A 13,124-nucleotide genomic window follows, 5' to 3' on the forward strand; every position below is an offset into this window, starting at 1 on the left:
ATTATATAAACCCGTCAACTGATAAATATTGGTGCAACAATATGAAAAGAGACGAGTAATAATATAAATAGTAGGTTGAAAAGTTGCATAATTTGATAGATATATATCCATTGGAGAATATTTTGGCCGACCAAGAAACCTTGCTATGGTACAAAATTTTATTTATATATTGTTCGTAACAATTATCACCGTTTGTGAGAATGTTGAAATCTGGTGGCATAGTTGGATCAAATAGAAATTTTGAAAATAATAAGTTTTTATTAAGAAGATGTTGTTGATGGAGTTAAGGGCGGTAGGTTTTTTTTTTTAATTTTTAAAAAAGACTGTGGGTTTTGTGGTTAAGTGTTTTATAGGAATTGTATAAATTTATCAATAAAATTTTGAGTTATATTATTGAAATTATTTTTCCAACTAATTTAAATTATAAATATCCTAACATTATATTTATTTCCTCTTTTCATATATTTTTTTCTACAGCTATATTTGATTAGTTTTTTCATTTAGTATTTTACTTATAATTTAAATACCCTAATTTTTTATTAAATTATAATTTTTAATTCATTAAAATTATAGAGAGAGAATCTTTTTATTGTTTTGTTTAAAAGTCTAAAGAGAGAAGCCTTTTATTATTTACATTCTTCAATTTGTCTAAATTTATAAATAATACTTCTGTATATTATTTATTGACTTTATAATTGTATCTTGGTTATTTTTTTTGGTTTTTAAAATTTTTATGAATAATTATAAAATTTATCAAGTGGCTTTGTAGTATCTTGACATTTAGCTTAATCTTATGAATAATAATTTTTAATCCTAAAATTGTTAAGTTGCTTTTTATTATGCTTCCACTTGGCTTCATATAATATTTTTTTCTCCTTTTATTATGTATAGATAATATAATATATAATACATAGACATCTCCTTTAATATAACTTAGATAATATAAATTTCTTACTTCGTCCAAAATATATATTATTTTATTATTTTGTATAAAATATATCAATATTTTGATTATTTTTTTCTACATTATATGGAATAAGCAATTAGACTTTTCTTCTATTTTATTTTCAATATAAAATTTTAATTTTTATATATTTTTTACTATATCGCTTGTAGTTGTTTCAAATTCAAATTAAACTTTTCTTCTATGTTTAAATTCAATTCAAAAATAATATTCCTAATTATTAATAACACATAGTGTATAATTTATTTATTTTAAAATTTAAATTTAAAAAGACATTAATTATTAACTAACCTAATTAATTTTGTCCTAAAATTGCTAAGAGATGTTTTATTATGTTATCACTTGATTAGGGATATCAACCGCCTTTTAGTATTCGGTGGGTTTGAATGGGGAAGTTGGAGGGTATTATGGTAACGTCATACAAACTGTAGATGCCGAGAAGTACATCCATACCGAACGTCCCTGCAGTGTAGGCAACACACTCATTTTTGCACAACACAAGTCCGCCTTTTTTTCTTCTTTTCTCTCTCTCTCTCTCTCTAGGGTTATGGTTTCTTAACAGCGTTATATTTGAACCCTTGAGAGATCAAATAATGGTGCAGCAAATCTCCTTTTTGTGTGAAAAGCTCTTTAATTCAATCCGTCTTCACTCCTTCAGCTCAACTATTGCTTGATTCTGCTCTTCTCTCGGTAACTTTTTATTTTATATTTTGTATTCAGTTTTACGGTGTGCTTCAATTGGTGTTTTTATCTTATTCTGTGGAAATTGGCTATTTTAAACTTTTTGCATTTAAGAATATTAAGTTCCAAAATATATTTATTTGCTTATTGCTTTATTCTTAAGCTGCTTTACCATTAAGTCATTTTGAAATCTGGGTGTCGAACTTTGTGATTTTTTCACTTGTGCTTATTTGAACATTGGAGTGCTGCTGATATTTTGAACTTATTAATTTTCTACTCCATTTTTGTGCTTTTTTTTTAACAAAGATGTGTTTTTCCTTTCGTTCTATGGATTAGTTAGGGTCGTGGATAACTTGAATATTTTTGCAATTTGAATTGTGTGTGTCCATACTGGAGATTGATAAGCAAATGGTGTTTGGATTTTGAAAGAAAGAATGATATTCTCTCCTCCCTACTTTTTGTTTTATTTTGAAACTATACTGTCAGATTGGCACAATTTTTATGCATTCTATTTCTGGTGAAGGTGGCGTTCCCGGTATGGAAATGTATAATGTTCCTGAACAAGGACATGCAGATGCTTATATGGTAAAGTTTGGGCTACTGATCACTAATGGACTTTCTTAAACATCTTTGCCTTTAACATGTCCGGTGACATTAATTGCTCATTTATTCTTGAATGTGGTGTTTTGTAATGATAGAAGATTGAATCCTTGTTTTAACAGATTCAAGGAACGGAGCCAATGCAGATCACCAGTCCGCTGCTTCAAAACTTTGAAACTATGTACAATGAAGAACTGCCCGAGTTTGTTGTTGATCAGGGATTATATTATCCTACTACCACCAATTATGGCTACCTCTGTACAGGTACAGGATTGCTTAAATTCCATTTGAGATGACATTGATTGCCTCAATACACTCAATTAGAATTATTTGACTTTGTTAGGATTTGAATCGCCCAGCGATTGGGATGACCACCAAAGAATTTTTGGTCTGGATGGTCAAGATATTCAGTATATGGTTAGTTCATTCTCAGTTTTATGTCTTATTAAAAAATAATTTCTTCAATTTTCCTGTGGTCTCTTTCTTAATTGTATTTGCTAACATCGTGTTTATTTCCATTTCAGGGTGCACCAAATGAAAATCTCCCATATATGTATTATACACCTAACTACGGATATGCACAGTCTCTGTTCAACCCGTACAACCCTTACATCCCTGGTGCTGTAGCAGGGGTTGATGGCTCATATTTAGGAGCACAACAGTACTATGCTATCCCATCATATGAAAGCAATGTGTCTTCTCCTTCGTACTTCCCCGTGGTGCTACTGAATACATCTGACGTTATGGTGAACAGAGCAGGTACGATAGTTGAAAGTACCGTATCTACGGCTAATAGAGCTGATGTTTCTCGTCTCAAGCATAATTTGTCTTCAGCATCTCCAACCTTCACCCCAGCTCCATTAAAGCCGGCTTCAGGTCATAATAGTTTTAACAGAGGATCTGGAATTGCAAAATCTAATGGTAGATCAGGCAAGCAGCCTATGATGCATGGATATGTTGCTTCTGATAGGTTCTCCATTCAATCCTCGGAAGTACATGCTGTAAGGATTTATCCTAGTTAGTGATATTTCCAGTATTGTGTTTTGGCTTTTAAAAGAGAGGGTGTTCCCACGGATTTATCTGTGTTGCGGAAGCCGAATATATAGAGAGGGATTAAATCACAACTACTATATTTAAATGGTAGCTAATAAATAGTAAATGAGACAATAATAAAAAGGAACACCAGAAGTTTACGAGGTTCGGCAAAATTTGATTTTCTGCCTAGTTCTCGAACACAATCAACTCAAACTTTATTTCATTCCAAAAATGCAAGTGAAATACTACAAGAGAGAAAGAAGACTCAAATGCGTTATGAGATAAGAAGGCGAATTGGAGGTGTTTACAAATGAACAAAACCCTTGCTATTTATAGAAGGGAAATGGCCTTAATAATGTCATGCATGACATCACATAAATTGTGATCATGCAATGTAAATGCATGAAAAATGCATCTATCAATTTCCTCCTAAAAGGAGACTTCCAAATATTCACACTAGTTCACCTTAATCTTGTCAAATTTAACAAATCTCCAACTTGGCAAGATTCCACTCTTTCAATTCTCTCACTGATAAGTTTTGATTGTGTCTTCAATTTCAATCTTCCAAGTTCAACAATGTTGATCAAGTTCAAACAATGTTAAAACTTAATCGCAATCATCACTTTTGTTAGCATATCGGCAGGATTGTCCGTAGTCCGAATTTTCTGCACCATGATTCCACCTTCTTCTATAATATCTCGTACAAGTGATATCGAACATCAATGTGCTTCGTCCTTGCATGATAAACTTGGTTCCTTGCTAATTGGATAGCACTTTGACTATCACAAAATGATGTGATGTTTTCTTGACCAATACCAAGCTCTCTAAGCAACCCTTGAAGCCAAATTGCCTCCTTTACAGCCTCCGTAATTGCCATGTACTCTGCCTCAGTAGTAGACAAAGCAACCATTGACTGCAAAGTAGACTCCCAACTAACAGGTGCATTTGCAAAAGTGAAAACATAACCAGTAGTTGATCTACGTTTGTCCAAATCACTTGCATAATCCGAGTCACAATATCCAACCAGATACTGATTATCTTCCTGCTCAAAAATCAATCCAACATCTACAGTATTACGAATATACCGTAGAATCCATTTCACAGCTTGCCAATGCTCCTTTTCTGGATCATGCGTATAACTGCTTACAACTCCGATAACATGTGAAATATCAAGTCTTGTGCAAACCATTGCATACATCAAGCTACCAACGACATTCGCATATGGTACTCTTGACATATACTCTCATTCAGCTTCATTCTTCGGCGACATAGCAACACTAAGCTTAAAGTGAGGAGCAAGCGGAGTGCTAACCAACTTCGTGTTCTCATTCATAACAAATCGATCTATTACTCTCTTCAAGTATTCTTTCTGAGATAGACAAAGTTTCTTTAAATGTCATATCTCTTTTTATTTCCATACCTTGTACCATTGTCTAGAAGATTGTTTCAATACGTACAACGATTTTTGAAGTTCGCACACCATATTTTCCTTTCCAGCAACTTTGAATACTTTTGGCTGAGTCATGTAGATTTCCTCTTCCAAGTCCATGTAAAAATGCAATTTTTACATCTAACTGAACTAGTTCCACATTCAACTGTGCTACCAAAGCCAACAAAACTCCAATGGAGGAGTGTTTCACGATTAGAGAAAACACCTCATTATAATCAATTCCCTCCTTTTGAGCGTATCCATTGGCCACCAATCTTGCTTTAACCAAGAACATCTTCTTGGTTAGGAAATCCTTCTTTCTTTGCAAATACTCATTTGCACCCAATTGCTTTCTTTCCCTTTGGGAGATTGGCCAATTTTCATGTGCGATTCTTATGAAGGGACTGTATTTCTTCATTCATGGCAATCTTCCACTTATTTTGTTCGGAACTTTCGATTGCATCTTTATAAGTGGTAGGAACACCATCAACTACAATTGAGGCTGCACAAGCCACTATCTCTATGAGACGAGCAGGTTTCTTTATTATTCTTTTTGGCTTGCTGGTTGATATTTTGAAATGTTGTCTTGCCACCAATAACGGCAGATGGTAGACGATTAATGAGGTGGCATGCATATGTTATTGCCTTAGCCCAAAATTCTTTGCCTAGGCCAGCATTGGACAACATAAACCAAACCTTCTCCAGCAAAGTCCGGTTCATATGTTCTGCCACTCCATTCTGTTGTGGTGTATTTCTGAAGGTGAAATGTCTCAAAATGCCATCATCTATCTTTCTGCCTGTTTGAGTCTTTATCATCGCCTTCCATTTGAGAAACATTCCCAACACCTCATCTTTGGTTTTCATCGTATACACCCACACTCTCCGGGAAAAGTCATCAATAAAGGTTACAAAATAGTGTTTCCCACTTAATGAAGGTGTTTTGGAAGCACCCCAAACATCAGAGTAAACATAATCCAAAATACCTTTAGTATAATGGATAGCTTGTTCCAAATTTAACCCTTGTATGTTTTCCCTTGATACAATGCTCACAAAATTCCAAATTGCAAGTCTTTACACCTTTTAACAATCCTTGATCTGATAAAATTTTCAAGGATTTTCCTCCAACATGTCCCAAGTGCATGTGCCATAGCTTGGTTGTTTCTTCCTCCTTGTCATCACTGGATGCCAATGTTACTGTCCCAATAACTGTACTACCGTGATAGTGGTACATGTTATTGTTTCTCCGAATTCCCTTCATTACCACCAGTGCACCAGAGCAAATTGGTCCGGCAGGTCAGACCAATTTGTTAAATTTGACAAGATTAATGTGAACTAGTGTGAACATTTGAAAGCCTCCTTTTAGGAGGAAATTGGTAGATGCATTTTCCATGCATTTACATTGCATGATCACAATCTATGTAATGTCATGTATGCCATTATTAAGGTCATTTCCCTTCTATAAATAGCAAGGGTTTTGTTCATTTGTAAACACTTCTCACTTGCCTTCTTATCTCCTAAGGCATTTGAGTCTTCTTTCTCTCTTGTAGTATTTCACTTGTAATTTTGGAGTAAAATAAAGTTTGAGTTGATTGTGTCCGAGGACTAGGCAGAAAATCAAATTTTGCTGAATCTCGTAAACTTCTGTTGTTCCTTTTTATTATTGTCTCATTTACTATTTATTAGCTACCATTTAGATATAGTAGTTGTGATTTAATCACTCTTTATATATTCGGCTTCCGCAACAATCTGTTTATATTCTAATTCCAAAATTTGTGAATTTATTATTTTTTCTCTTTAATGGGAGTGTGGCCCTTGGATCGCTTCCTGAGTTCATATCTTAATCCTTGGACAGGGTAAACTTTCTCAAGCTACAGGATGTGTTATGCATGGGAAGGTTTTGTCTAATCATGTTCAACTGAGAGCTACTGTTCCTTCGAGTGGTTCGTTTAATCTTGGATCTGATGCTCATGAGCGGGCTAGTGCAGGAAAAGGTGGATCCAAGTTTCTGTATGGGACAGTGCCAAATGATGTGAAAGTTAGATCTGATTCATTGAACGAACAGAATCGAGGACCTAGGACCAATACATCAGAAAATCAGTTGGTTGTTAAGGCCTACACAACAAGAGCAGGGAATGTTAATGCACAAGGGAATATTGTTATTCATGCTGATGAGTACAATAGAGATGATTTTGTGCTGGATCTTCTGAATGCTAAGTTCTTTGTTATTAAATCATATAGCGAGGATGATGTGCATAAGAGTATGAAATACAATGTTTGGTCATCTACACCTAATGGAAACAAAAAGCTCAATAGCGCTTTCAAAGATGCTCAGAGAATTGCTGCTGGAAATCCAAGAGGCTGCCCAGTATTCCTCTTTTTCTCGGTGAGTGATTACTACTCCCAAGTTTGGTCAGTTTTTAAGCATGAAGCAAAACTATGATTATTCAATTGCACAGATCTTTTCATTGTTCAAATCAATTCACTAAATTGGTTTTGTTTTTAAATATGAAATGAAGGTGAATGCTAGTGGGCAGTTTTGTGGTGTTGCGGAAATGACTGGCCCTGTAAACTTCTGTAAGGACATGGATTTTTGGCAGCAAGATAAGTGGTCTGGTAGCTTCCCTGTGAAGTGGCACATCATAAAGGATGTCCCAAATCATAACTTTAGGCATATTATATTAGAGAACAATGAGAACAAGCCAGTGACTAACAGCAGAGACACACAAGAGGTTTGTTACTTATTTGGCGTACTGTGATTCTTATTTTTTTTACTCTTGTTTTACTATTGATATGCTGTCCTGTAATTCGTTTTCTATTGGTTGACCCGGAAATATTAAGTTGGTTGACTATGTGAACATCTTTAGGAAGTTTATTAAAGCCATATTCAAGGAACTGCAATTCCATAAATTTGCATAGGGGCTTCCAATGAGGTGCTTCTCCCTAAAAAGTATTGTCTTGCTGGGTTGGATATTGGCTTTGCTCATATATTTTCTCATGATTTCAGTGCTGCAGCATTTACTTGTTTTCTTTAGCCTTTCTCTTGTTTCTTTATGCAGAGCTTATGTGGAAAGATTATCTTCATAGGTGAATGTAATTACATGAAAATTCAAATGGTCTTTGGTTGTCCTGGTAGATAAGAAAAATAGCCGGGAATACACTGAGGAAGTCATCTAGGATGGGCCTGAATGCCTGATTAACTGAGTGCAGGATATTTTGTTACCAACTAATTTCAACCTTTTGGATGGTCTCTTGGAAAAAGTTTTATTGTCCCAATGAAACTGGCCTTTTTCCACAAAAAAATTGACCTCTTTTCTTGAATTATTAAAATTTGTCTAACAATTCGAACAAATATAAACTAATACTGCGTTATATTACTCTAACTTGATTTGATATCCTATCAGCTAGCTGTTTCACTTTCCATGAACATTTTTCTTCCAAACTCATTATAACAGGTTGTTTATTCAATTACTCAGTCTATTTATCAGGATGGACAAGGATTCATGGTACCAACAAATACCTTCTGCAGAATATGCCTTTGTGTTGTACTTGTTAGTTGTTACAAAAATGGATAGAATTCAATCCGCTAGACATGCAAATATTCCATGAACCCCAGTACATGATCTAATGCATCAATAGCTTTTTTGTTACACCAAAAATACAAGTTTTGTGACATTTGAACTTCAGCAAAGATAAGGGTGACAACTTATCCTCAAAACTTCTACTATTCCTCTCTATCACAAGTTGCCCTAAGTATGCATTGTGAAATACTTTTTCCATAAGTTCTTATGCTCTTCTCCATTGTTCAACTCAAATTGCTATGATAAATTTTCATATCTCCATATATATGCATAGAAAAAACTTTAGTTGCACATAATAATGAAGGATGCCATGAAGAGTATGAGGGGAAGAAAAAGCTTGTGGTGCAGATGTTATCCCATAGAGATTTGGAAATGTGTTGGAATAGTATAACTTATCAAGCTATTTAATGCTATATTTGTGATTGGAAGGATGCCTGGCGAGTGGAGAAAGAATACATCGATCCAATATATAAGAAAAGAGATTCAAAGTTGTGCGAATAAACATGGCATTAAAATTATGGGCCATATGATAAATTTTTAAATGACAGCATAAACGTGGGGACACTACAAGAATGCCAGAGAGCCAATTTAAGTAGGCTCTTGGACATAAGAATTGTAAAATTCGAAAAAATGGTGAAAAGTTTTTTCAAGTGAAAATGGTATTTGAAATTTAGAGTTGTGTTTAGACATAAATTTTAGATTGGGCTGTTTTTGAAGTTTTGTGAGTGATTTGAGTGAAAATTTTGAAAAACAGCTTTTTGGAGTTTTTCAAATTTTCGAAAATTTCCAAAATGCATCTTCGAGTGAAAATTGGAAATTTTATGAACAAACGCCGATTTCGAAAAAAAGTGAAATTGTTTTGGAAAAAACTTCCATCAAATTTTATGTCCAAACAGGCTCTAAGTTATGCCTAGTAGATCTTTAGTGCAGGCTATATATTCTTAAGAAGATTGATGAAACTTTATTGGGAGATGGAGGACTTACATATGGTATTCACTGGCCTGGAGACAGCTTGTGATACAGTGCCAAGAAAAGTCCTTTGATGATGCCATGAAGAATCTGCATTGGCGGAGCTGTTTATTATAGGAATAGTGGTTGGACATACAACGGATTTCCTGTAATTGTCACCAGGGATATGCATTGGGCTGGTAGTTGGTGCTTGCTTACCCATTATGTACGTAGGATGGGCTCCCATGCTGCATTGTAATAGAAGACAGAATTTACGCGTTGCATGTTTAGCTGTCATAAGAATAGTGAAGGTGATGTGGGATTAGATGGAACGGGATGCTTAAACACAAAGAATACAGATAGGCTCAACATTCGATGAGAATATTATCATAGATGAAGATGTAGCACATAATCAAAATAGGATGGTTGAAATGGAGCAGTGCTATTGGAGTGCTGTCATAAGAATAGTGAAGGTGATGTGGGATTAGATGGAACGGGATGCTTAAACACAAAGAATACAGATAGCTAGGCTCAACATTCGATGAGAATGTTATCATAGATGAAGATGTAGCACATAATCAAAATAGGATGGTTGAAATGGAGCAGTGCTATTGGAGTGTTATCCCACAAGATGATATCTACAAAAGTGAAAGACAAGTTCTAAAGAACGATTGCAAGATTGACAATGTATATGAGAGTGAATGTTGGCCCTTTAAGGTCCAATATATCCAGAAGATGAATTTCACATAAATGCGGATATTTAGATGGATGAGCAGAATTAGAAATGATCGTATTCGTCAGTAACTGCAAGTAGCGCACACAAAAAATTAAATGAGAATGTCACTTGATTGTTTGATCTTATGGATGTGCGCTATTACAAGATTAGACACAATTGGAAATGCAGTATTCGGCAGAGAGTGCAAGCAACACACTTAGGATAAAATAAGAGAATGTCGCTTGAGATGCATTGGTCCGTAGGTGTCTATCCATGGTGATTAAAAGTATTAAAAGAGCACGAGGTAAACCAAAGATTCATACAGAGTTAGCAAAATGTAGGGTACAACAGAGTAAAAAATAAAATAAAAAAGATTCACATAGGTGGCACCAATTAGTTGGAATCAAGGCTTAGTTATGTTGGTACGCTTCTTTACGTCCAGTACTTCGGTCGGGTTTCTTAGTCTTCTTAAGAAGTTTCCATTCCGATAGAAATTGTAGAGAATTTCTGGTGTTAGAACTTAGACAACCTAAAATCGTGAATATTGGATTGAGACGGGTCCAAATGAAGGGACATGGTTGTGGTGATTCATATTGCCGATCCAACTAGCTTGGGATTTAGGCATAGTAGTCTTCTGCTCTTTCTTAGTCCATTTGAGCTTGCATCGAGTCTTTCAAGCTCCGGGCATCACCCATACTACCACAAACATTCTGAGAAACACACATTGAATTTGCCAGATGAATCTGCGATGTTAATAGGTGTTTGACTAATCACTGTTTTCCACAAAAGTAGCATATACTGCATAATTCCATGCCTTATTTGAAAGATTATCATGTGTACAGGAAGCCTCATGGAGTGTTATCTATCCTAATCCAGCCACTTTTGTTGGTGCATCATTTAATGTGCTAAAGCTTCCATGGCCACTGAGGGTACTCTCCTAGTGCTGCCTTCAACAACCACTCATAGCTTGATTAAGCTGATAAAACCCTATCCCTTTAGCCATCTATTGCATCGAGTCTAGTTTATTGTCATCTAGCTCCATATCTTCGAATCTGGAAATTAGTAGACACACTCAACTAGACACACTCAACTATTCTCTCCGTTGACAATGAACTCAAGGGGATTTACGCTCATGGTACCTTTTTTTATAAGTGTTATTAAAAGCCCTCGCTTCATCGCTTAAAGCGATGCAAAGCAAGGAAGTGTTGTTCTTCATTGAAGTGTGCGCTCCAAACAATGACACATAAAGTGATCCAAACTAAAACTGAATTTTTTCTTTAAATTTCAACTTTGAGGAGCTGATACATTGTCCTATATTGGATAGTGAAATAAGTCAGTCTAGTTATAATTTGATTGTTATAGTACTAAATTCATATTTGTTTTTATATGTTTCTATTTTTCCATAAATTGTGCGCTTCACTTCAAGGAAGCATGTTGCTTCACTTTTCGCTTCAAACCCTGTGATTGTGTTGTTCTTGCACTTTTCGCTTTTTGGGTCACTGCTTTTGATCATATTGCAGTTGTTTATCTGTTTTGGGTCTATGTCGTATATTTCTTTTTTTTGGGTCTAGGAGAAGTTTATAATGACATTTTATGTGAACTCGAGGAAGGTCATTGATGTTCCAGATAAAACAGAAAGTCTGACGTTATTTGTTAACGTGCAGATACACTACAAGAAAGGCATTGAGATGCTGAAAGTATTCAAGAATTATGCATCAAGGACATCTTTACTAGATGACTTCATGTATTATGAAACTAGACAGAAGATCCTGCAGGAAGAGAAAGCCAAGTTGCTAATGAGCTATAAAAATCCATTTCTTGTGCCTGTATTAGATCCTCCACGCAAGCTAAATTCTATTTTTGATTTCCCTTCCAGTGAAGGTGAGACAATATCTAAGCACAATGATTCCGTGCAATCTGAAATTTGTGCGGTTCCTGCAGACCTGGATTTGAAAGATTCCAAAACCAACAGGGGGAATGCAAGTGATGGTGACAAATTCGTGGTAGATGGAGATCCCAATACTAAGAGTGCGTTGAGGATTGCTTCCTTAGCAATCAATCCAAAGGACTTGAAATCTCATTCCCCAGAAGCTAAATGCACTACTGCTATTACTCTGGCAAGTGCGGAGTCGGTTGATGTTGTCACTGTGGGGTCTATGCCAGTAAAAGTTAATGGATTTGCTGAATCTTCTGGTTTTATATCAATTGGAACAATTCCACTGGACCCTAGAGCTCTCCAGCGTGACAAGGCAAGTGGATCTGGAAAAATTGTTCTCAAGTGATGCAAGCATAATGTCCAGAAGCATTGAACAGAGTTACTTTCCAGCTGTGTATTATAATTGGTGCGCTCATAGTTGATCTGCAGTCACTTTTCTGAGGAATTGTGTGTTCATTTACCTTTCATCAAGGGTGCGGTGGAGGTTCTAATTTTAGGTTGTGTTGGGGTCGGATGGTTGGCAGAGATTTTGCTTTAAATACAATGTAAGTTGTCCCTTTTGTCATTTTGTTTCAACAAATTCAGGATATGAAATCCTGTCCTCATCATTACGAGGAAACAAAGCAAAATAGATAAATACTCAGCACAGTTTTTCTTTATTTGCGGTAAACTTTGATTGGAAAACAGTAATACGTCCCCTCTATATCTCTCCAAAAAAAGAAAAAGTAAAAACATAACTTTTCCATTTGCAGCCCATTAATGGACAAATGTAATTCTTCTTTACTTCTTTGTTGAATGAAAATTTAGACCTTCCCATGATGTTATGCTGGACTAGTGCAACTGCTGCGATGGGAATGCGTCCAATGAAATTTGTGATTGGTCATTGCCAAGAGCAACCTCAAAGCTTAGGGCATTTTAATTGCAATAAACGTGTTTAGTTATTCGAATTATAATATTGCAACAAATTTTAATTCTTCTGTATCTGCCCCCGTCCTAGCTGCTGTATCCCCTCGTGATGGGGACCTAAGGCCTCGCAAGAGGAAGGCAGGGGGAGTCCTCGTGGCCGTCGATTTGGTGGAGGATGACTTTACTCTTTGAGAGACGGCGAAGATACACATCTGTGACGATGTTGGGTTGACCTCTGAGGCCCCACAACTGGAAGAGGCGAATGCAGGCGTGCTGGTGTCCCGGGGGGGGGGGAGATGGTCGTCGAGAGGACACTTGATGATGTCTCCATA

General features: G+C 35.7%; 1 protein-coding gene across 3 annotated transcripts; it reads left to right on the top strand.

Moving 5' to 3' along the window:
• The first annotated feature begins 1,423 nt into the window (after positions 1 to 1,423).
• LOC104101430 (YTH domain-containing protein ECT4-like) lies at positions 1,424 to 12,705 on the top strand. Of its 3 annotated transcripts, XM_033657442.2 has the most exons (9): positions 1,424 to 1,654; positions 2,169 to 2,230; positions 2,368 to 2,509; positions 2,589 to 2,662; positions 2,770 to 3,004; positions 3,080 to 3,246; positions 6,562 to 7,092; positions 7,226 to 7,438; positions 11,615 to 12,705. In XM_033657442.2, exons 2-9 carry the CDS (start codon positions 2,183 to 2,185, stop codon positions 12,230 to 12,232), a joined length of 2,028 nt encoding a protein of 675 aa, XP_033513333.1. In that variant the 5' UTR covers positions 1,424 to 1,654; positions 2,169 to 2,182; the 3' UTR covers positions 12,233 to 12,705. The 3 variants fall into 3 exon arrangements, with proteins under 3 accessions (XP_033513333.1, XP_009607164.1, XP_009607165.1); XM_009608869.4 differs by having other exon boundaries at positions 2,770 to 3,246; XM_009608870.4 differs by lacking the exon at positions 2,169 to 2,230 and having other exon boundaries at positions 2,770 to 3,246.
• The last annotated feature ends 419 nt before the right edge of the window (positions 12,706 to 13,124 follow it).

This window comes from Nicotiana tomentosiformis, chromosome 9, assembly GCF_000390325.3.
Source record: "Nicotiana tomentosiformis chromosome 9, ASM39032v3, whole genome shotgun sequence".
NCBI lineage: Eukaryota > Viridiplantae > Streptophyta > Magnoliopsida > Solanales > Solanaceae > Nicotiana > Nicotiana tomentosiformis.

Coding starts and splice junctions, on each gene's coding strand:
- LOC104101430 (XM_009608869.4), top strand. CDS start 2,183: ATGGAAATGTATAATGTTCCTGAACAAGGACATGCAGATGCTTATATG. Junction 2,510..2,588: donor TTATGGCTACCTCTGTACAG/GTACAGGATTGC, acceptor TGACTTTGTTAG/GATTTGAATCGCCCAGCGAT. Junction 7,093..7,225: donor CAGTATTCCTCTTTTTCTCG/GTGAGTGATTAC, acceptor TATGAAATGAAG/GTGAATGCTAGTGGGCAGTT.